The sequence below is a fragment of the Zingiber officinale genome, chromosome 7B (assembly GCF_018446385.1).
Source record: "Zingiber officinale cultivar Zhangliang chromosome 7B, Zo_v1.1, whole genome shotgun sequence".
In the NCBI taxonomy this organism is placed as follows: domain Eukaryota; kingdom Viridiplantae; phylum Streptophyta; class Magnoliopsida; order Zingiberales; family Zingiberaceae; genus Zingiber; species Zingiber officinale.
In genome coordinates, this window is record NC_055999.1 from 97,758,766 (window position 1) to 97,784,631 (window position 25,866).

General features: G+C 36.8%; 1 protein-coding gene and 1 long non-coding RNA gene across 2 annotated transcripts; one reads left to right on the forward strand and one right to left on the reverse strand.

Moving 5' to 3' along the window:
- Positions 1–2,314: 2,314 nt before the first annotated feature.
- Positions 2,315–6,013, forward strand: LOC122004594 (probable inactive leucine-rich repeat receptor kinase XIAO). The gene is made up of 2 exons (XM_042559457.1): positions 2,315–4,460; positions 5,274–6,013. Exons 1-2 carry the CDS (start codon positions 2,315–2,317, stop codon positions 6,011–6,013), a joined length of 2,886 nt encoding a protein of 961 aa, XP_042415391.1.
- A 7,918-nt stretch (positions 6,014–13,931) lies between these two features.
- Positions 13,932–14,271, reverse strand: LOC122003960. Its single transcript, XR_006118174.1, has 3 exons — positions 14,212–14,271; positions 14,063–14,131; positions 13,932–13,951 (listed from the first exon to the last, which is right to left on the reverse strand). It is a non-coding gene; the product is annotated as an uncharacterized LOC122003960 (long non-coding RNA).
- Between the last annotated feature and the right edge of the window lie 11,595 nt (positions 14,272–25,866).

Consider the following 25,866-nt stretch of genomic DNA (forward strand, 5'->3'; position numbering starts at 1 on the left):
CAAGGGTTTACATGTATGATCCCCAGGATTGAATTGATTTGCTTTCTGATGCGTTCTAAATTGAATGTCTATTTTTCTAATTTATGTTTAAAAAGGTAATGAAGATTTTCCAATTTGAATTTTATCTTTTGACTGATTCAATGTGAAAGTCAAGGATTTGACCCTTTAAATTATCCATTTAAATTAACAATTGCAATTCTCTTAACTTGTTCCAAGAAAGAGATGGGGAAATGGACACCTTTAAACAATTGAAGGTGGCTCCATTAATGGTGAGACCATTAAGCATGCATAAGTAAAATTCAAGTTTGGTTGACTGTGACACAGATAAAGGTGAGGGGACATTGTCTCGTATCACATACGCATACATAATAAAAAAAATCTTAAGAATTGGCATCTAGCTAATTCAATCTTTTTTGTTGAGATATTAAAATAAATCATTAAAAGGGTATTTCTTTTATGATTTTTTTTTTATCAAAATAGCATTTGTTTTCCCTAAATTGCCACTTGACCCATTAAATTATCAATAGCAATTCTTCTAACTTGTTCCAAGAAAGAGACAAGAAAATGGATACCTTTGAACAATTGAAGGTGACTCCATTAAATATGCCAGAGCAATATACAAGTTTGCTTGACTTTGACGCAGATAAAGGTAAAGGTGACCTAGTATCATATAAGCAGATATAAAAATCTTACGAATTGGCATCTATTTGATTCAATCTTTTTTTTTTTAAGATATTAAGAGAAATCACATAGAGAGTATTCTTTAAAGATTTTTCCTCTTTTTTAATCAAAATAACATTTGTTTTCTCTAAATTGTCCTCCTGTCATTGTCTGCATATTGTCCTCCTTAACTGACCCTTTCCTCTACTTGCTTAACCTCACAATCACCACCTGCCTAAGCTTGTAATCGTCCCTTCTTATCTCCTCGAATGGATCTAGTGATTAGTACATGAGGTGTTACCATAATGAGCTCTAGGATTCGAATTTCGACAAAGTTGAGGTAAATGCCTCCCTTATGTGTTAGTCACTATTTCAAAGGCTAGTAGCCGCCCGTGATTTATCTCCTTCATGTTGACCTGGGACGGGTTGGCGAGGGCGCTGGGGGCGAGCGTATTCGCCCTTTGCCACAATTATGATCGTCCTCTCTTGATTTATATCAATCATGATGGTCAGTAAAAAATTTCATAGAATCAGACCAGTCACTCCAGGCTAATTAATGAGGTTAATTGAGTTTATTATTTTTAGTTAGATCTCAACTATGATATATTTACAGGAATCTTTCCTCCAAATAGGACATGCAACCAAAGGATACTAGGCTCATAGGCTACCCACTACTCGCGCTTCTAGATTTACTCTAGTGGGACATGCAACCAAAGGATGTTGGACTCTTCGGCTGCCCGCCGCGCGCGCTTCCTGATTTACCCTGGTGGCCAGTGGAAAAATTCGATAAGGCTGGACCGGTCACCCAGGGCTAGTGATTAAGGATAACTAGGTTTATCATTTTTTGTTCGATCCTCAGCTATGACATATTTGTAAAAAATTTTCCTCCAAATGGGACAACAATCAAAAGATACTGGGCTCTTGGGCTGCCCGCCGTGCACGCTTCCCGATTTATCCTAATGACCAGTAAAAAATTTTATTAGAATCATTCCAGTCGTTATAGGACTAGGAGACTAATTAAATTTATTATTTTTTTTATCGTCCCCTCCTTACCGTGGGGCATAACCAAGCTAATAGCCATTTGATAGATTTATGACATAGAGCAAGGGTCCGGTGAACCCGGTGGAAAATATCCTCCTACATGGAGGTTTATTCAGTATCAAATTTACTCCCCTATGGCGTGGAACACAATGGGAGGCCACCAAGATGACTTTTTGTAGTATTGTCGTCCCCTGCCTTCTTTATGAATTTTAGATCAAGCAAGAAGAAATAAGAATAAATTGTGATGCAGTTTCACTTGCGTTCGAGGAAGTCAGACAAATCAAATGATAACAAGAGTAATTAGGGACTTCTCATAATGTTTAAAAATTGAATGTCCATTTTCCTATTTTAAAAGAAAATTTGTATTAATAAAATAAATTGACTTGTTCATCGATCAATCGTCGCAGTAGGTGACCATTGATTATGAAAATGACAACATTGTCTAACTGGACTTGGACTATCACGAATAAAAGTCATCTAATTTTCCAATCGAAACCAAGTATATTGAACTTTCACACGATTAAGACAACTTATATATATGCAAACTAAGTATTGCATTCCCTCCAACTCACATCTTCTTCCCCTCTTTCCTAGAGAGAGAATCAACTTACGAATGACTCTTAATTGGGATTTCATGGTAATTTCTAGTTCCTCAAAGCATGCTATAGTTATCTTTGCCGCTTTAATACTGTTGAGCAATAGAGCAAACTGTGATGATTCTCTACATGCCAACAAGGGGAACACCTGCCTAGAGAGTGAAAGGAGAGCTTTGATTGCCATCAAGAGCGATATGTATGATCCTGGCGAGTGGTTGTCTTCATGGACCGGCTATGATTGCTGCAAGTGGAGAGGAGTTGCTTGCGACAATGTTACTGGTTTTGTCACTAGTCTTGACCTTCACTATCCCTTTGAATATAATCCACGGGTGGGGATTAGTAGCAACCCCTATGAATATTATCTTTGGGCGGAGATTGATTTCTATCCCTATGATTATAATCCATGGGTAGTGGAGCGTATTGGTGCGAGCAAGGTAAATCCTTCTCTGTTTGAACTGAAGCATTTGAGATACTTGGATTTGAGCTTTAATAACTTCTCATATGCCCATGTGCCTCCCATGAATGCCTCACTTGTGCACTTGGAATACCTTAACCTCTCCAATGCCTTTTTTTATGGATTAATTCCTCCTGTATTAGGGAATCTTTCCCACATACAACACCTTGACCTTGGAAATTGTTATACATATCCAAGCCTATTCTCAAACAACTTGAGTTGGCTCTCCAACTTAAATTCTCTACAATATCTCGATATGAGTTGTGTCCACCTCTCTAAAGCAACCAATTGGCTCCACCAAATTAATTTGATTCCTACTCTACAAGTGTTGATTTTGAGGCGTGCAAGTCTTCCATGTGTTCCACCTTCATTACCCACATTTAACCTCACATCCCTCACCATGCTCGATCTCAGTAGGTATGAAGGGAACATCAGCGCTTCCATGTTGAGGTGGTTGTCTAATGCCAGTAATCTTGAACACCTCGATCTATCTGAATGCATGAGGGTGTTTGATGTAAAGGGGCTACCAGTTGCTTTGGGGGCTCTGCATAATTTGAGGAAGCTAGTTTTGGTCCATACTCAACTAGCAGGAGAATTTTCTACAATTCTGAAGAATGTTAGCAGAATGTTGCAATATTTAGATTTGCGATGGAATTTCTTATTATCTGGAGAAATTTCAACAATTTTGTCGATCCTTCCGCACCAACTGGAGTTCTTAGCATTACACGATAACAACATCTATGGGAGAATCCCAGAGATGTTAGGGAATTACACAAGCTTGAGATACTTGACTATGTCCTACACTCGAATAACTGGAGATATTCCAAGAACAATAGGGAAACTTATCCATTTGGAGTATCTTGATTTGTTTGGAAATCATATAACAGGAGAGATGCCGTTGAGCCTCGGCAACCTTACGAATTTGGTATTTCTATGTTTGAGTGGAAACAATATCACAGGACCAATACTAGAGAGTGTTGGTAATTTGGTTTCCTTGAAGATTTTAGCTTTGTCTGAAAATAAGATTACTGGAGAAATACCAAAGACTTTGGGGAGTCTTCAAAATATGCTAATATTAGATTTACAAGGCAACTTTCTCACTGGGCAAATACCAACAACGATTGGCAAAATTTCTAACCTGCGTTATTTGGATGTATCAGAGAACCACTTAACTGGAGAAATACCAGCAACGATTGACAAAATTTTCAACAGAATTTTTAACCTGCGTTATTTGGATGTATCAGGGAACCACTTAATTGGAGAAATACCAACAACGATTGACACAATTTTCAACCTGCGTTATTTGGATGTATCAGAGAACCACTTAACTGGAGAAATACCAACAACGATTGACAGAATTTTCAACCTGCGTTATTTGGATGTATCAGAGAACCACTTAACTGGAGAAATACCAAGAACGATTGACAGAATTTTCAACCTGCGTTATTTGGATGTATCAGAGAACCACTTAACTGGAGAAATACCAAAGACTTTTAGCCGCCTATGCAACCTATGGATGCTAGATCTGTCATTAAACAATATCATCGGAGAGTTAGCAGATCTACTTGATGGCTTATCTAATTGTCCACAAGGAGCAGCGTTATCATCCTTACGCATTGCTGACAATAATTTGAATGGAATTATTCCATCCAACCTTGGACTGTTAGCTCAATTAGAGGAACTGGACCTCTCCTCAAATTCTCTGCAAGGTAACATAACTGAAGCTCACTTTTCTCAACTTACAAGCTTGTCGTATTTGAATATATCTTTTAACTCCTTGGATGTGATTCTACCAAATGATTGGCATCCCCCTTTTCATGCCTATGAAATTGATATGAGTTCCTGTCATTTGGGAGGTACATTTCCTTCATGGATTCAATCCCAAAGGTATTTGAATTCACTGTATCTTTCTGGAGTAGGACTCTCAGGAACAATTCCACTCTGGTTCTCAAATTTCATTCCAAATAATAGGCTTCAATATCTTGACTTAAGTTCAAATAATTTGAGTGGTCTAATACCTTCTACTCTTTCTCCATTTACTGATCTTTCAAACAACTCATTTGAAGGGCCAATTCCAACGAACTTAGCGATTACAACCTCCGCTCAAATTTTGGTGTTGTCTAATAACCATATAAATGGTAGTTTTCCACCCTTCTTGTGTAATTTAACTTCCATATTTTTCATTGATTTGTCTAACAATCACTTATCTGGTACATTCCCACATTGTCAAAACTCATTTCCTCATGCATTAGAGTATTTACATTTGAACAATAATAGTATCTCTGGACAATTTCCTTCTTTCCTAAAAAAATGTAAATTGTTAATCACTCTTGATCTCGGTGAAAATAAATTGTCAGGCAAAATACCAACATGGGTTGGATATCTCACTTCTCTACAAATTTTGCGTTTGAGTTCAAACTCTTTTACCGGTGTCATCCCAATAAATATAGGATACCTGACTTCTCTTAAGGTCTTGGATCTTTCTTTCAATAAATTATTTGGTAAAATACCTTCATCTGTAGGACATTTCAGGGCTATGTTTCAAGATTATACCAATTCTAACCCATGCCATGATAATAATCTTCAATGTGCAATGGCACCTATGGGCTCTTATAGACCAAAGGATAAGATCCTAATAACTGCCAAAGGATCAACCTATGAATACATTAGAATTCTCTCCCTCGTGACCAGCATAGACCTATCGCATAATAATCTTTCTGGTGAAATCCCAAACGAGCTAATGATGCTTCGTGATTTGCACTTCCTAAGCTTGTCCAACAATCACTTGACCGGTATAATTCCTGAAAACATTGCCGTTTTGACAGAGTTATTTTCTCTTGACTTGTCAATGAACAATCTCACTGGCACAATTCCCTCCAACTTATCTGCTCTAAACTTTCTCAGTCACTTGAATCTCTCTTTCAATAACTTGTCCGGAAGAATTCCAACCGGGAATCAATTTTTAACCTTCGATGACCCTGCGATATACGCTGGCAACAAGGACCTTTGTGGTTGGCCACTACCCGAGTGTCCTAGTGATGAAGCCCAGCGAGGTCCACTTCATGCAAGAGATGATGATGATGGTAATGGCAGCAAGCTTGAAAAAGTTCTGGATTATGCCTTCATTGCTATGGGATTTATAGTCGGATTTTGGGCATATTGGGGCGCAATGATTATGAAAAAGTCCATCAGAATTGCTCTCTTCCAGATGGTGGACAGGATTTATGACTATGTGCAACTCGCAGTGAAGTTTGTAAGGTGAAGACAAAGTGGCAAAGATGAACTTGAAAGCCTTATAATTTGCTGATTGTACTTCCCTATCAAAGAGAAACACTCCAGCTTGTATGCTGCTCTACTAGCTAGAATATGAATAATGGTGCTGTGTGAAATAGGAAGTATTTGCAAACTTCTGTTATGTACTTGTAGAACCATTTGGGACATTGTTCCACTTTTCAGTTTACCTGATGATATTTGTATTATATCGATGATCCGACATAGATGCAATCAGGTTTATGAAAAATTGTTACATGACAGAAGGTGAAGAAAAACAATTGCATGCAAGAAATAAATGAATGCTAAACCGTGGATTAATTTTTGTCTGTCTGAATCCTAGCAATAAATACTGATATGGGTAATCAGAAGCTAAACGAGCTGTAAATTTCATGTGATTTTATCACCTCCATCGTAAGTCATGATTCAGAAAAGGCTATGAATTCGCCCCGGATCTACGGTGCAATGATAAGATCCTTCAAATAATTAACTAAGCATCTAAAATTCCAATCTTAATTGCTGTGCGCGTTAAAGATTTTACTCTAATGGAATAACAAACTAGCTAAGATATTTACTGTTTGGATAGACCTTCGCGAGTGCTTCCCGATTTATCTTGTGGCTAATGGAAAATTTTAAGATTAATTCTTCAATTATAAAGGGTAGCCCGGTACACAAAGCTCCCGCCATGCTGAATCCCGGGAAAGAATCCATTAAAATTGATTAGTTTGAACTAAATTGATTAAAATTGTTCATCTTTGTGAATTAAAAAAAAAATAGAATGCAAATTTTATAGACTCGCCTTCGTGAATTCAAAATAGGTTTGAACTAAATTTAGCCCTTACATGATAATTAAACTAATAATCTTAAATAATTTAGATTTGATTTCGTGAAATCTCTAGATAATGTTTGTAATGTATCTCAATTACGCAATTAGATTTATTAACGTTATTGATCGATAAAATACAATGTCACGTGGACATTTTTGATAATTCATCATGACTAATGGGTCACAAACCCAATACAATAAAATCCATAAGCAATTAATTTGTAATTACCTATTAATTTTCATGTAATGTGGGTTCATTCTTTATCCAAAAGTATTAAAAATCACATCATAAATATATATAAAAAATCTCTTTTAATATTGTTATATTATCAAAAATTCTATTATTTTAGAATTTAAGAATGGAAACAAAGAATCTTACTGCAATGAAAAAAATTCTTATTCTAGCCTTATTCAAAGGAATTCCTAGGAAAAAAATTTCTTTTAGAAAACTCCTAACCTTGATTAAGTTTGGAAAATGCAGCACTGTTTTTAAAGCCTAAGAACGAGATATCCACACGTATATTTTTATTAAAGGAAACGGGGTTACAACGGCTCAGCAAGTCCTCATTGATTCTTCTAGAACCCCTCTGGTTGACCGTCCAAAGAAGTGGGAATAGGGAAGCAAGAAAACCAGGTCAACATTGGGAATGGGGCCCATGAGAAATTCGTTCGACTGGCAAGGTTGATCGGGAGCGATGGATCCTTAGTGGATCTGGTTTACATCATCAGTAGAGTTTGTAAAGAATCTATCCGATCGGTAGAACCGATAGGGGATGATGGAGTCGGGTCCCTTGTAAGTCCTGTCCAAACGGGGAGTGGTGTCCACATGGAACCTATCCAATTGACAGGACCAATCGGGGATGAGGGAGTTGGGAACCTATTAACTCCGGTCTAAGCCGAGAGGGATGTCCACATAGATCCTATCCGATCGGTAAGGCCGGTTGGGGATGAGGAAGTCAAATCCTTAGTAAACCCGATTCAAGTTAGGAGTGGCGTCCACATGGGACTTATCCGATCGGCATGGCCGATCAAGGATGTGGGCTCTATAGGCCAGCTCTTCGGCTTTCTAACCCACCATGAACTCTGACCACCATATGAAACAATCCTTACTCCTTACTCGAGTCTTTCCAATCAAATATACTGGAATCATGCATTTTACTGAAAAAGGTTCAATTTCCTTCTATTTATTTCACAGGGCCGGCCTTAGACTTTGAAGGGTCCGGTGCAAAAAAACAATTGATGTTAAAACCACATATTAATGGCATAATGCCTACGACGCACCCTTTAATTATCCACCTTAATTCCTAGATATCCAAAAACTACATATTTCAGAGAAAAAAATACTTTAATTTGATGTTGAAACTAACAATCAATGAAAAGTATAATCCAACCAAACATATTTAAGTAAAACAATTGATCATAGATGCGTAAGTAGAAATGGAAACATGATACTTCAACCGGATGATGCGATAACAACCACGAAGACCAAAGGTGACTGTGAAATTGTGAATTTATGATGATGGCGCTCGAGATCACTAGGGTTTGTCGTTCACGACTTCGTGTGACCGGTGGGTTGTCTACCCCCTATAAAGCTTGTCGAGCCTTCGACATCAGCCTCGGTGTCGGCATGGGCACGGGCGAAAAGGTTCAAAAAGCAAAAGGCAAAATGTTGGAAGAGCGTTGACATTTAGGGGTTTAGGGAAATAGAAGAGTGGAGGAAGAAGAAACTGTCCGTGTTATCTTTGGTTTAGCACTTTTATAAAAAAAGTCCATAATAATTTATAATTTATAATTAGATCATTTTTAATTAAATTTTTTTTTATTGATATAGGAATGTTAGTTAATACTATGAAAAATATCATAACTTTATTTTAAAATTTAAAAAATGAGGCCCACTAGGGAGATGGGCCTTGTGCACCGGCCCCACCTTGACCACTCAAGGCCGGCACTGTTATTTCATATGAACCTCAAAACTCAGCATGTCTTTTTCAAATGGAAAATCCATAAAAATCCCCCAATAAGAATTAGTTTCCAACTCATAACTAGCAATCAAATCTCAAAACGGATGACATCACTTAGAGGCCCCGGATAGTAAGACAGTAAATAAGCTGAGCCGAGCCGAGCCGAGCTTTGGGTTGTTCAAGCTTATTTGATAAGATAACCAAGCCGAGCTTAAAATCAGCCAAGATTTTGAAATGAGTGTTCAAGCTTGATTTGGTTTATTTTTTATGAGATTAAGCTTGTTTGAAGCATGGCTTGAGCTTGGTTAGAGCTTGGCTTGAGCTTAGTTCGAGCTTGGTTCGTTCAGATGTTATCAAGCTCTTAATTCAAGCTTGTTTGATTGTTTGAAACTTTTTAGTTGTTTGATTGATTATTGAGTTTGATAATTTAAATTTATTTATTTTATTTTATTATTTATTTAGCATATTGAAAAAAGTTTTATTAATAAATATGGTTCGTGAACATTGTTCATGAACGTTGTTCACGAACACTGTTCATGAACGTTGTTCACGAATACTGTTCACGAACGTTAATGAGCCGAACACATATATGTTCAAGCTTGTTTGTTTATTTTAACGAGCTGTTCAAGCTTGTTTGTTTAATTAAACTTATGTATATTGAACGAACATAAACAAACTCTTACCAAGTCGAACACTAAGCTTGTTTACGAATGTTAGGTTCATTTACAACCCTACCGGACAGTGTATCATGCATTTCATCTTATCTCCTCAACTACTCTACCTCCACATTCCCCATCACAGCTTGGGCGCTATCCTCCCCACCTGCATTACTTTTATTGTGAGTTTACAACCCAGCAAGTATATTTTCTGAATAGATACAATACGAGTGCTGTAAAACAAAGTCTACATTCGACATAAATAAACATAGGTCATTTACCATCTCAAAGAAAACTTCACTATAACGATGGTCCCTGCATACAAGAAAATAACAAGTACTGTTAACTTAAATATGGTATTGCATGTACGTAGGAAAAGAAGAAACTATAATATACCAACTAAGAGTAAACATGGAACAATTGTGACAACCATATTTGTATTTATTGAGCCCATATTTTTACTCCTTATTCATGTCTCGTTGTGAGGTACCTCTTTCGAAAAATGAAACATTTAACCATTACCATTCTATATATCCTCATCATTTATGCTTGGAAGAGTCCTCCCCAGAGCTCATCCCAAGGCACTCATCCCATATTGTTACCACTCATGCTCATGTTGATTTAGTTAGCCATATAGAGAAACTTTATTTAATCATGTCTAAACACACAAGTAATCATGCAACATTCTTCTACTATCATTCATTAGTTGATCCATTTGATATTGCTAACAATACATAAACAATCTAAGTATCAATAGGTAACAATGGAAGGCAATTACTAAAACAACGCAAAAATTCCAATCCCTACAAATAAATCACAATTTGATCGCAAAATCATTCTAGTTCCTCTCTATCTGCATCTACTATCAAACCCGAGATGTTCACATAGCACAAATACAAGAATCATAACCGAAAATGCAAAAATAGAGCCTCATCTCATGCTCACAAACCCACACCACCAACAAGTTGTTCATCACACCAATGCAGAAAACTCAATATCCATTTCCCATCCCACTCCTACAACAAGGCTTGTGTTTTTACTAATACAGAAATTCATCACAATCATCTAGATGTACATCAAAAACAAATGCAGGAAAAAAAACAAAATCTGTACAAGAATCGAATCGCATATCAAAAACCAAAAATTCAGAACTCACCAAGACCTACTCTAATGCAACTTTTCAACACCATCATTTAGAGGTAAATCAAAAACCTATGCAAGATATCTTATAGGAACCTAGGGGCCTATCACGTGAAAAAATGGAAAGAGAAAAATGAAAAGGGGGATAGGGTGATCACAATCTCCAATAATCAAATGAAATTGATTAATTAAAAGAAAAATTACTTGTCATCCAAAATTACATAACGTCTCTTTAAATAGAGATCTAAACTACCTTTTCAAAAGAAAATGTCTAAAATAAAAATACATTTTCAAGAGAAAATGTATTATTAAAACTTATCTTAGAAAAGGAAAAGGTCTAAAACTTATTTTAGAAAAGGAAATAAAGTTAAAGGATATAAATGAATAGATCCATTAAAGGACCCTATCATTCCATCGCCCTTCAAAACAACCTTGTCCTCAAGGTTGTTTATCAATTTACTCTGAAAATTTTTCTTGAATAGTATCATATAATTCTCATGTTGCATCATCGATAGATAAATTATTCCATTGAATTAACAACTTAATCGTCGTTGGATTGTTCTTCTTCACAAGTCTCCTTTCTAAAATAGCATAAGGTTGAAATTTAACTTCACCATCTAAATTCACTCCAGGAAGGTGTTGTTGAGGAGATAGTGCTTTGCTAGTAAAAGCTAATGGTTGTCCTTCTTGCCTAAGTACTGCTTCGATTCTAACTCTGAATGCATCGGCTTCAATGACAAATTGCTTATTGAAATTAGTTATTGCAAGAACTAATCACTACAACAAAAACCCTCATAGACATCGATTTTCCACCGATGTCTATTATATTTTCGATCGATGTCTATGAAGGCGATGTAAAAGGTCTGTCATTTTAGACATCGGGTTAAAACCGATGTAGTATCACTTAACGACATCGGGTGTAAAACCGATGTAATATTATATGTTAATAACACCAGTTTTGGCAGCGGTATATGACCGATGTAATATTAGCTAATGACACCGGTTTTGCAGCGGTGGAAAATCGATGTAATATCAAGTTTGTTTAACGACACAAATTCAATTTCCGAAACAGTGAAAAACCAATAAAATGCACCAATATTATTCTTACAACACTATCTATAAAATATACAAATATTCACAAATTAGGCATATTTTTCTTCAACAATATCCATAAAATACACAAATATTCACAAATTACATAAATATTCTTCTTACAACAGTATCCATAAAATACACAAATTCTTTTTACAACATCAAAAGGTAATAAATATTGTACACATCAAGGTAATATCCGCAATTTACATTCCATGCAAATGCATGCATCAACCAAAGTTTTCAAAATTCAAATACCTTTCCTACTCAAATGTAATCTAGCATGCATTCAGCCCACTCGAACCGCACTTCATCAATTTCAACTCTGGAGTACTTGAGATTTGTAAACTGTAAAAACACATAAATAATATATTAGTCCCATAACGGATACTAAGTATAACCATCTCGTTTCACTGTAAAACAATGACATTTTCTAAAGCATAATGGCTGTACCTGGTTAGTCCCAAGACATCTGTCCATGGACTCATGGCATAAGAGCATGGGTGCATTTGGTCCTCAGGAGTATTGAATTTTTTTTATTGCTGACTCATTATCATGCAAACAAAAAAAAAATCAAAATAAGGAATGTAACAACTATCATCAAACATACCACACAAAATACTCTTGATGATTTACCAAACTTGACTGCTTCATCCTGTATTTGAGTGGCCAGCTCCCTCGTTGGTGACAAAATTAGTACAGTACAGTAGGACCCATCTTAGAATTATTATGATTGCGTTTGAGAACAACAAACCCTGGCATTAGAAAGCCTACTGTTTTTCCTGATCCTGTCTTTGCAATGGCCACAATGTCACGCCCCCTTAAGACAATTGACCATGACTGAGCCTGAATTGGTGTAGGAGCCGAGAAGCCGACATGATGTATCTATGAAAGCAACAGACAAAAGAAGTTCAGTACCAAGAATGTGCAACACCTCGTCACAAAAACAAATGTTGCTCCATTACAGGTTGATATAAAACAAACACATATGGAACCAGGATTTCACCATACACCCTTTTCCTCTGTTTCCTTTGACATAAATGAGGGAAGAAGGATTGGGGGTTATATTTCCTCAATTTTGAGCCAAATCATTGTTGATCACAAATGAACACAGTTGTTAGAACGTTGAATGAAGGATAGCATAGAAGGTAACAATGACTTGGAAATTGGAAAAAAGATATGTCCGACCTTGCTTAAATGTAAAGGTATACAAGTGAGGATCTCTAACAACATCTTGAGTGCTCTTTTTGTTGGAAAAATTTTGCTTCCCACCAAGAGCAAACCAGAAAGCCGAGCTTTCTGTTCCCTCTTTGCAATGCTTCAGCGTAGCACTTGACTGCAGGCGAAAGAGAAATCTTGTAGAACCATGACGTTGGATAAAGAATCACTCTTTAAACTGTATGGAAGCAACAGATCTAGGAGTACATCATATTTCTCTGAAAATGTATAGAAGGACTATTTGCACCTGAGATATTGCTGATAACTTTTAAAATCTTTTCCAACCTATAATTGTGCCTCGCAAGTTCAATCATTCAATGATTAACCTATATGGATGCTCCACAATGGAAAAGATAACAAAGATAACTTGCTGACCGAAATATGTTTATAATTCAAAGTTGGTAACCATAATATAAAATTGTTGTCTCGTTTATATTCTATCCAAATTCAATTAACTAATTATATGAATGTCAAATGGACTAACATGTTAGCACAAAAGAAATAGAGGATGATATTTAGGCACAAAATCTTTTTAACATTTTTACATATTATACCTTCAAAAATTCTGCTGTCTGATCAACCCACTATTGCTGTTCATGAGTACTTGAACTTTCATTTTACGTGAAAACTATATTCCCAGATTGCAAAACAAAACAATCATAGGAATTTAAGGATGCCGCCACCTAAAAAAACAGATAACGCCATTGTAATTGTAGTACTCAAGTATCTAAATGATAATTATGTTTTTTTTCTTAATTACAAAAATGAAGATGATAGGTGTCATGTAGCTCGGTTGGTGAGAGCTTTGATGGCTCTTTCTCCCATCTAATTTTAAATACAAGAAGATTGTAGATAAAAATTAAAGTATGAATAACAAAAATGTGAATAGTCATACCGCATCTACTTGCATTGCCTTACGGTTGTGGGATGATGTACCAGATACTTGGATCAGCGCAATGCCATCAGGAGCATAAGTTTCATCACTCAGGTTTTTTTTTTTTCTGAAATTAAGCTTTTTACCCAGAACCGACTCCACCCTATTTAAGAGAAATAATTGTAATATAACAGTTAACAAAAAAGACTGTGAAATGTTTTTCCTAGACATGCTAGATCAAAGTGGTAAATAATTAATAATTAGTAGGTGGTACCTTCAAAACAACCATGGGATGGAAAAGTGCGATGAATTGTAGCGGCTCTTTCCCTTGAAATATGCATCCCTGCAAGAGATGAATTTCATGAAGAAGTTTAGTTTATCAAGTTCATAGATAAAGATTAGTAAATTTAAACTTATAAGAACCTGCACTGGTCTCCTTTTCAAGGAGATCCACATTTTAGTAGCCAGTTGTAGAGCCATTAGTTGATCGTCCTGGAAATAAGAAATTCACATTGTGATGATAAACCTAATTAGAAGCTCATTGAACTATAAGCAACTCTGCATCATAGAGCTGCGGGATAGGAGTATAACTACTACTCTTTTGGTTCCTTAAGAGGACACTTGGTTATTGGTAGTTACCTGAGTGCTATCCTTTCCCATCCAACAAGATAAGAAGTAGTCCTCTTTCTTTTCACCAGAATGATATGTTTTTTTTCTAGCCACATAGAAAAGCATTGTCTTTAAGCTTTTTTCTTTCTTTTCTTGTAGTGATAGGGGTGGTAAACTTGAGTTCTACAAAGACAAATTACCTGTATGAAGTCAATGAATGCATTAAGAATGGCCATAAATCTTTCAACTTTACTATAGAAATTAAATTGCTCCCAACAGTCACAGTATCAGCTAATTTGTCATCCATCCTTGTCGAGTTTGATCACTAAGAATTGTTGTAAACTACGTAAACAATTACAAAAGAAACCCTATCCATCTTGATTTGATTTTAAAGAATGAAGCTTATTGATAGCTTTCAGAATTGTGAAAGAGACACATGATTAACAAAAATTCAAATATTGCATAATTGATTACATCCATTCTAGTTGCAAAATCGCACAAAGCACATGCAATCAGAAACCCAACCACAAGCATCCACATGTCAGCTAGTGGCACATAGATGGCGATTTAATTCAATGAAAAAAGAGAAGAAAAAAACATGTAAAAGTGTATGAAAATAGGACAACAATGCAAGAAAATCACAATTTCAAAGGTCAAGATTCAAAATTCATGTCAACAACCATCAGAAAAAACCCATCAAAACAAAGAGCAAATTATTTACAAAATGTGCAATGCTATAATCTAAAAATGATACAGTCATATAGAAGCAACTGATGTAAGAATTATATAGAGTAACTGGCTAAGAAGCATAGCACTCCGCAACATATGTAGGCGATTCAAAAATCTAGGGATCTCGCTTCGTAATAAGTTTAGATTATTTCTCTTAAAGGGAGATAGGCTTACTCACTTTCATTGATCCTCCGATGAATGTTTTGAAGATTGGGCGGTTGCAGTGCTTCTTCTTTGAGTTCCAATATCATCACTCATATATCAGTACAAAAAGCTCATACACTTGTACATACAGTGAGAAAGGAACTGCAAATTCTATGGGTACATGATTAGAGTGTTAGTCCTTCATTGGCAATAATAGATAAAAGCTCATACACTGATAACCGTTAGTGTGTGTTTGCAAAGAACTCACTGTAGCAGTTCGCCTCTCACTGAAGCATTTGGACTTCTGTAGTTCCTTGTAGAGTTCACCTTTAGCTGCATATTCCAGTATCAAGTAAACTCGAGTCTGTGATACAAAGGAGAATCTAGGTCAACTGAGGTGGCATAAACAAAATTTAGAAAAATTGATAAATAAAATAGAAGAACACAAGAACTGGAGGAAAATAGGAGAAAATGAAGCTGCGGGTTGTAAAGCAAGGAGATCAGCAACATTCGGAACTATTACACTGCTACATGCTCTATTGTAAAACCCTTTCTTCTCGTCATATCAAGGAAGTCGATAATGGGAGGAAAACAAAACGACAATTTTCTCACCATGGAACTCGAATCAAACTGAGTGAGAGGCGAAAACAAGATCAGAAATAAACCTTAACAAGAAAATAAGAAAAAGAAAGAACAGACGTCACTATATAAGCCATTCCCTACCTCTTGCTCAAGCTCTCGTCCTCTTTTGCCGACAGCTGCGCTCCGAACATCACGGGGCTAATGCCGCCTACGGGCTACCAGGAAAAGCGATCGTAAGCGTGAGGAGCCAAAAATTAGGGCATTTCTCGGACTACATTACCTTGAGCGTTCATCAAGACGGCGGCGTCATCCCGACAAGGTGCGGAGAAGAGAAATTACCAACTTTGGTCATGCCGATGCCGCTTTCGATAATGGAAAGCGTCTTGTTCGCCTTGTCAGGCACGAGGCGGATGAAGAGCTCCGGCTGGGAGTCCAGCTTGCTCTTGTCGGTGAGACCCTCGAACCGGATCTTATCGAGTGCCTGCAGTCACACGATTTGCTTTAGCAACGACAACACGGGAAAAAAACGGGAGTAGCAACATGGAAAGCAGCGATGTCTCACATCCGAGGCGTTGCTAATCAGCTCGCGCAGGAAGATCTCCTTGTTGGAGTAGATGGTGTTGATGATGATGAGACTCAGCAACTGGTTGATCTCCGCCTGGAACGCGAAGGTCTCCGTCTCCCCCATCTGCACGTCCGCCATCACCTCGATCGAAAGAAACTGGTTTCGCGAACAGGAACCGGAATCGAATGAATCAAGTGCTTCGATGCGATCTCATCGGCCCCTACCTTATCCGGGAAGAGCAAAGAGAGGAAGGAGGAGGAGGAAGAGAGGATCGGACGAGGAGGCAGAATGGAACGATTTATGCTGCGATTTTGCTTAGGACCGAAGCAGGTGGTTTTGATCCTAATCGGGAGAGGAAGGGGCGTCGATCCAGGAAGGGGAAGAGATCCAGGAAGGGGAAGAGGGAGATGAGGCTGAGAGAGATGGTCGGAGGTTTAGGTTTAGGTTTAGGTTTAGGTTGAGAGAAGGTGCGCGATATTGGTTTAGGTTTGGAGGGAACTTTGTAAAGTGTTGTAAATTTTGGCTGGTGGAAAAATTAAATTATTATTTTTGGTTCATTAACATCGGGTTGTTAAAACCGTTGTCTATTAACAAAAAAAAAGGTGCTCATAGACATCGGCTAAAAAACCGATGTCTATGAGCGAAAATCTGCGCTCATAGATACCGATTTTTAGAAAAACCGGTGTAAAATACTCAAAGACATCGATTTTTGCTTAGAACTGTTGTTGTTCCACCGATGTCTATGAGGGTTTTTCTTGTAGTGGATGTTGTCATCAAAGACTCCTTTAAATTCTGAAATGTCTTTTCTGCTTCAGAACACCATCTAAATGCATATGTGAGATCCAGAAAACCACGTAATGGCTTGATATTCTTTGGGGTGGGTCACTCCTTCATAACTAGCACCTTTGAGAGGTCAGTAGCTACTCCTTTTTGGATTACAATATGACCAAGGTATTCCACCTTAGTTGTCCCAATACTGCACCTAGATCTTTTCACAAAAAGAGAATGCTCATGCAAAAGAGTGAGTACTTTATAAAGGTGATGCAAATGATCTTCGAACGATGAACTATAAACAAGAATATCATCAAAGAAAATCAAAACAAACTTGCGGAGGTAAAGCCTGAAAATATCGTTCATCAAACTTTGGAATGTAGAAGGTGCATTAGTTAAACTGAAAAGCATGACTAGAAATTCATAATGACCATCATGAGTCCGAAAGGTTGTTTTTGGAATGTCTGGCTAATAGATCCTTATCTGATAAAAGCCTGAGTGAAGACCCAACTTTGAGAAGAATGAGGAACCTCTTAATTCATCAAGTAATTCATCAATGATGGGGATGGGGTACTTATCTTTCATTGTAATTTTATTCAGTGCCTGGTAATCTATACAAATCCGCCAACTTATCTCTTTCTTTCGTACAAGCAGTACTGGAGAAGAATATGGACTTACACTTGGGCGAACAATACCAGCTTGAAGCATCTCTTGTACAATCTTCTCAATTATCTCCTTCTATATGTAAGGGTAGTGATAAGGCCTAACATTTGCCGGTGCACTCCCCGGTATTAGAGGTATACGATGATCATGTGAACGTGATGGAGGAAGTCCCTTTAGCTCAGCAAATATCATAGAAAATTTTGAAAGAAGTGTCTCTAATTCTTGAGGGGTATGTGAGGTACTTTTAGGATCCTTTTTGATGGAGAGTTGATGAGAAAAATGGAGTAATCTTTCTTTAATAATCACTCTACTTGATAACTACTGATTGATGTCATAACATCTTGTCTCTTGCCATTGATGCAAACTTCTTTTCCTTGATCTAGGAAGCGCATTGTTACTTGAGAGAAATTCCATATTATGTCTCCTAATGTTCTCAATTATTGTGCTCCAAGTACAACATCACATCCATCTAGGGGTAGAAGAAAGAGATCTGTGATTAATTCATAATTTGGTAAGAAAATTTTAATACCATCACACTTTCCTGGACTTGTAAGTGATCTTCCATCCGCCACCTTAACATCAAATGTAGATGCTTGCTCTATTTTTTGTTTAAGCCTTCTTGCCAAGGTTGAGTAGAAAATTGTTGGTGCTTCGTGAATCTATAAGTATCATTACTGGTTACTTTTTAATGAATCATTTTACCTTCATCGTTTGCGGAGTTTGTAGTCCTTCTAAGGCATGAACTGATATTGTCATAGAGTCATCTTGTACTTCGTTGATATTATCTTGTGTTTCACCTTCATCGAAATCATCTTCTTCCTCAGAATTCTCTATTGGTTCAATCATCAGTATCCTATTTTGCTTGCATTGATGACCGCAGTGCCACTTTTCATTGCAATGCCAACATAATCCCTTTGTCATCCTTTTCTTGATCTCTTCCTTTGTCAATCTACCGGTGTTGAATAATGCAATGTGTTTACATGAATTACCTTGTTATTTCTTCTTCCTTCCTCATTGATCTTCTCTTCTTGTAGTCATGCAAAGGATAAGGCCGCCTTCATGGTGCGCGGTTGATTCATTTTTACTTCTCGTCATATATCAAGGAGAAGTCCTTCAATAAAAGTGCCCAGTAGTTACTTTTTTGACCAATCATGAGTTCAATTAGAGAGTCGCTTGAATCATCCTTGGTACTCTAGTACGGTTGAAGTCTGTCGAATTTTGGCCAATTCTCCATCTACATTCTCATAACTAGAGGGACCAAATTGATTGATGAGTTCTTCTTTGAATTGCTCCCATTTTGGAGGCTCATGGCATGCTTCAAGCCAGTCATACCATTGGATGGCATCGCATTCGAGGTTTATAGATGCTAGTTCTACCTTTGCATTGTCCAATGGCATCGCCTTCGAGGTTTATGGATCTATGTGCACCTCCTTTGCTCCCTAGGGCATGTTGGTCGCTACTACTGGATGTCGTTCCGTTCTCCTGTACAAAAATTTTGTACAAGCACAGAACTTTCCTAGCTACCCATGTGCTCTACTGAAGTCCAAACTTGGATTGCAAACGATGCTTAACATTATTAATCCAAGTTGTCCTTCAGAAGTTAAATTTGGATTGAGAACGGAACTTAACATTCTTACTCCAAATTTAACCAATGTGTTCTTCATAAGTTAAACCATATTACAGAAGTTGATTAAATTTCTATTTCAAAGATTGGCTTCCAGGACAAACGTGGCGAGGCACAGACCTTCTTGGGTATGGGATCATCCACCACTGCCTAGACAAAGCCTTTCAAAGAAATCAGAAATTTAAACTTCTAACCGTAAACTAGGTTTAATTATAGAGACCTCAATAGAAGCACAATATTGAAACATGAAATCGAAAACACAAAATTGATTACAAAACGATAACCTAAAATCGAAAACCTCTTGTGTTTGGTATTTCAAAATCTATACAAAAGGAATGAACTAGTATGATGCGGAAACAAACTACTAGTTATACCGCTTGTAGCTTATAGACCTCTTGATCTTCTGTTGTATTCCTCTTCTTCTCTTGGACGTCATGTGAGTGACGATCTACCAAAATGAGAACCACCCAAGCCTTCTTCTTCCTCCCAAGCTTTCGGCCACCAACCAATCTCCAAGGGACACAAGGAAAGAATGCCTCCTTTCTCTCCTTCTTCTCCAAGCAAGATCCGGCCACCAAACAATCTCCAAAAGATGATGCCACCGACCACCAAAGAAGAAGAGAAGAGGAAGAGCAATGACCGGTCATAAGGAATAGAGAGGAGGAATAGAAGATGTGTTGTATCTCATGAAAGCACCCCCTCCCTCTCTTTTATATTCCTTGGTCAAGGCAAAAAAGGAAAATTTTAGAAATAATTAAAATTTCCTTATTTTCCTTGCTAATGACTAAAAAGGAAAATTTTAAAATAAAAATTAAAACCTCCTTTTCCTCATTGTTATAGCCAGCCACCTTATGTCCTCCAAATAAGGAAAGTTTTAAATACAAAAAATTAAAACTTCCTTATTTGTTTCTGGAAAAATTTTTAAAATTAAAATGTATCCTTTAAATCCTTTTAAGGAAAGATTTTAAAATAAAAAAATCCTCTTTTGAATCCCTTCATGGTTGACTAGTTATAAAAGCAAAATTTTTAGAAATTAAAATCTCTCTTTTAAAACATGTGGATGGTTACAAAAAATGAAAGGTTCAAAAATTAAAATCTCTCTTTTAAAAGATTTTAAAATTTTCTAAACTCTCTTTTAAAATCATTGCTTCCACATAAGGAAAAATTTTAAAAACTAAAACACCCTTTTAATTAATTGTAGTCAGCCACTTAGCTTGGGCTCCAAGCTTGGCCGGCCCTAGCTTGGGCTCCAAGCTTAGCTTAGCCGGCCCCATTGAGATGGGTAAGAAGTTGGATTTTAGGTGGATATAAGACTTTATAAATAAGAGGCTACGACAGGGACCGAGAGGAGGAATTGGTTTTGGTCTCCCGATGAGCTTGAGCTTCCCGTGTTCACCCCGAACACCCAACTCAAGTTCATCAATAACAACTCATACCACTAAAGAGTTATTATTGAACTACCGCACCAATCCCATATTACAATATGGGCTCCTTCTTACCATGAGTGCGCTAATCTCCCTGTGTTTAAAATATCAAATGTCAACTAATTAAATGAGTTACTGACAACTCACTTAATTAATATCTAGCTCCAAGAGTAGTACCACTCAACCTTATCGTCATATCAGACTAAGTCCACCTGCAGGGTTTACATGACAATCCTTATGAGTTGCTCTTGGGGACATCATCAACCAAGATCACTAGGACACAGTTTCCTTTTATAATTAACAACACACCATATAAATAATATCATTTCCCAACTTATCAGACATATTGATTTAACGAACTAAATCTCATCCATTGATAAATTAAAGAAATAAACATTAAGTATACGTGTTTGTTATTATATCGGGATTAAGAGTATGCCCTTCCCTAATAACAAAGGCACGGTTCTTTTATGCAGTCAGTATAAAAAACTACCTCAAATGGTCCTGCTCAATACACTCATAGTGTACTAGTGTAATTTTATAGTCAAGATAAACTAATACCAAATTACACTACGACCATTCCAATAGTTTGTCCCTATCCATCTTGGTCGTGAGCTACTATTTATAATTTATAAAGTGCTGATAACATGATCTTCTGTGTGTGACACTACACACCATGTTATCTACAATATAAATTAAATGGACAACTACACTTAGCATATAAATGTAGACATTTGATCAATTGTGATTCTTATTTCAAAATAATTGTTTACAAAAAGCTAGACTTTTAGTATATACTCTAAAAATCTCCCACTTATACTAAAAGACTATGTTGCCATAACTGCTGCCATACATCTGATTCTCATCCCCTCAACATGCCGATCAAAAGCTTTCGCCGGAAGGACCTTAGTGAAAGGATCTACTAGGTTATCTGTGTTGGTGCAATATTCCCTAGGTCAAGGTTGACCTGTTTGACTGAGCTTGAGTTGATTCAAGCTTGAGTCTTGGTGTTTGGATTTCGATGTTTGATAATACATGGAGACTGACAATACATGGAGATTGCAGGTGCCATCGTTCATCTAGGGAGATTGTTGGTACAATTCCCCTCTGATCAGGGTTTGATCAGATTGGGTTGAAGAAGAGTCAAGTAGGTCAAGGTTGACCAGATACTTGACTGGGAAAGTCCTAACTGGAAGGTTAGGCAGAAGGAAAATCCTGGTGAGTGAAGCAAGGTGAAAATACCTAGTGAGTGAAGCTAGGTAGAAAGAAAAGTCCTGGTGAGTGAAGTCGGGCAGTTGGAAAATTCTTGTGAGTGAAGTCAGGTGAAAGACCTAGTGAGTGAAGCTAGGTAGAAGGAAAGTCCTGGTGAGTGAAGCCAGGCAGATGGAAAGTCCTGGTGAGTGAAACCGGGCAGTTGAAAATCCTGGTGAGTGAAGCCAGGTGAAAGACCTAGTGAGTGAAGCTAGGCAGAAAGAAAGTCCTGTTGAGTGAAGCTAGGCGGAAGGGAAGTCTTGGTGAGTGAAGCCAGGCACGGGAAAATCCAGGTGGATCAAGGCTGATCGGACACCTGGTATTGGTAAGTCGAAGTGGGTCAAGGTTGACCAGACACTTGGCACAAGGAGGAAAGTCCAAGTGGGTCAAAGGTATTGACCGGACACTTGGTGAGGGAGTCCCGATGAATTAAGTGGACTTAGTGGATACAAGGCTTTATAGAGGCTACAACAGGGACCAAGAGAAGGAATTGATTTTGGTCTCCCGATGGACTTGAGCTTCCCGTGTTCGCCCTAAACAATCAACTCAAGTTCATCAATAATAACTCATACCACTAAAGAGTTATTATTAAACTACCGCGTCAATCTCATATTACATTATGGGCTCCTTCTTATTATGAGTGCGTTAGTCTCCCTGTGTTTAAGATATAGAATGTCCAATTAAATGAGTTACTGACAACTCACTTAATTAACATCTAGTTCCAAGAGTAGTACCACTCAACTTCATTATCATGCCGGACCAAGTCCACCTATAGGGTTTACATGATAATCCTTATGAGCTCCTTAAGGGGACATCATCAACCTAGATTTTTAGGACACAGTTTCCTTCTATAATCAACAACACACCATATAAATAATATTATTTCCCAACTTATCATGTTTATTGATTTAACAAAATAAATCTCACCCATTGATAAATTAAAGAAATAAATACTAAGTATATGCGCTTATTATTATATCGGGATTAAGAGTACGCACATCCATAATAACATATGTTTTGTTCTTTTTTGCAGTTAGTATAAAAAGAAACAACCTCAAATGGTCCTGCTCAATATACTCATAATATACTAGTGTAATCTTATAGTCAAGATAAACTAATACCAAATTACACTACGACCGTTCCAATGGTTTGTCCATATCCATCTTGGTCGTGAGATACTATTTATAATTTATAAAGAACAGATAACATGATCTTCTGTGTGACATCACACACCATGTTATCTATAATATGAATTAAATGGATAACTGCATTAAACTAAATGCAGACATTTGACAAATGTATTCTTATTTCAAAATAAATATTTATACAAAAAGCTAGGCTTTTAGTATACATCCGAACAGCAACACCATAGGGAGTTTCAGGGACCCTCACCATAGCTGACGGTGTTGCCCCTCACGATAGCAGCGACTGTGGCATTTCCAAGCTAACATCAAGTGAAGGGGCAACGATCACATATCTGATCATGGGTGAAGAGAGGCAATAGGGGAAGATCACCAGCATCTGCTTGTGGTCAGAGCTATGGTTGTCCATCGCGACTTCTCAACGAGGAAACCCACAGTGGAATAAGCGGCCGACGTTAAGCAAATCGAGAGAAAATGGCTGGTCGGCTTTAATAGTCGCTGCCATGGCCACTGCTTTGGCTAGCAACGCTGGCCCCAAAGTCTGCCCTGACGAAAAGCAGTGCGGCACAGACGACGATTGGCACAGGAAGGAGATAGCATGGTCGAAAGATGGGGTGGCATCATCTGCTAGTAGCTTCACCTCCCATGCTGGCAATAGTTGCTACGTTACCGGCGGATCTCACGCGGATGGTCGGCATCAGTGGCATCGATGTGCGATGAAGTCGCGAGGGCTCAGCGTCGAGGGGCACAAAGAGCACTGCTCGGCTATCGACGATGCTGAATCGGGAGGAGGCGAAGAGCTTTGGTCGAGGGATTTGGGAGAGGAAGAAAGCAATCGGGAGAAAAAAGGAAAAAAGAAAACCTAGTTTAAAAATTTTATACCTTATGTTAATAAAATCCAACCATACGTGGATTAATTCAATCAACTCCCACTAAAATGATAATCCAAACAAGCTTTCCCTAAGCCTAATTAATTTATCTCCTTAAACGTGTCATATGGAATTCGTTTAAATCCCGAAAAATTTCATAAAATTCTGAAAAAATCCAATAAGATTATTTTTCAAATAATCTTATTATTTATTTATTATTTAGGTGTCATATTTTACACAGATAGGGAACAACAAGACTTTTCTGAAAGAACTCGTGCCCCTTATTTAAAATAATTATGTGTATATAGATAGATGACCTAGCCTGTCTTTATTAAGTTAATAAAGATATGATTTTATCTTTTGACTAATTCAGCTTAGGACATCTCTAATGTAAAGTTTTAAAGAGGTTTGTAAAATAAAAAAGTTGAATAAAAAAGTTCTAATCATTCTAGGTGCAAGGTTTGAATTTTGTATTTTAAGAACAATAGTAAAATTTTAAAGTTATTTTTTATTTTAAAATTGATATAATACGTATGTAGTCATATAATTACGTATCATTAATTAGACTATATAAAAAATATTTAGAACTCAAATATTGATACGACATAATGTGTTATATTAGGATCCTTAAAAAAAAATTTGGTAGAACTCTAATCATTAACAGGACTCCACCATAGCATTAATGCATATGGATGACATACCAAATCATGAATGGCAACAAAGTCAACGCTTATTTCTTATCTGGCCCTACCACAACAAGATACAAAGCAATTCTCCTATATAACTTGTTCCAATAAAGAAAGAGATGAGGAAAGTGACACCATTGAAGGTAATTCCATCAGTGGCGAGGCCATTAAGCATGCATCCCATGACCAACAAACTCACCTTTTTCAAATTTGCTTGACTTTGACGAAGATAAAGGCAAAGGTGAGGAGACCTTGACTCCTGTCACATACGCACACATAAAAATCTTAAGAATCGTGTGTGTAGGTGACGCACACATAAAAATCTTAAGAATCGTGTGTGTAGGCGAAGGTGAGGAGACCTTGACTCCTGTCACATACGCACACATAAAAATCTTAAGAATTGTGTGTGTATCTATATATACATGATTTTAATATACTGCACGACACGTACAGTGCACAAATGTACGCGTCGCGCAGTATATCATGATTTTTTTTTATTTTGATTAAAAAAATAAGTAAAATATATTTTTTAAGATTTTATTGATAGAGTTCAGACATCCTAATTGGGATATAATTTTTAGTTAATTTTTTTGTTAAAGATTTTACCTCTAGAGCTTAGATTTTCCAATTGGATTATAGTATTTAGTTAAAAAAAATAAAATAAAATAAATTTAAGTATTTACGGAGTATTGTAATATATTAAGGGGATATCTTAACGTATTAGCTACTTATATAAAGAAATATTTTTTTTTAAATTCAAAATGTCTGTGTTTTGTTATTTTTTAATTTTGAATTAAAAAAATAATTATTTTTTTTTAAAGATTTTATTTCTAAGGTTCAGATTTCCCAATTGGTTATAATTTTTAAGCTAATTTCCTTTTTAAAGATTTTACTTCTAGGGTTAAAAAAATAATAATTAAAAAAAAAAAATTGATATGGTGCGCGACGCGCACAGTCACGCACTGTGCACGTCGCGCACAATATCAAAACTCTCTCTCTCTCTATATATATATATATAT

Excerpts from the sequence above, each read along its gene's own strand:
- LOC122004594 (XM_042559457.1), top strand. The coding sequence starts at position 2,315 with ATGACTCTTAATTGGGATTTCATGGTAATTTCTAGTTCCTCAAAGCAT. Across the intron at positions 4,461-5,273 it reads CTCCTCAAATTCTCTGCAAG|GACATTTCAGGGCTATGTTT; the intron begins GTAACATAACTG and ends CTTCATCTGTAG.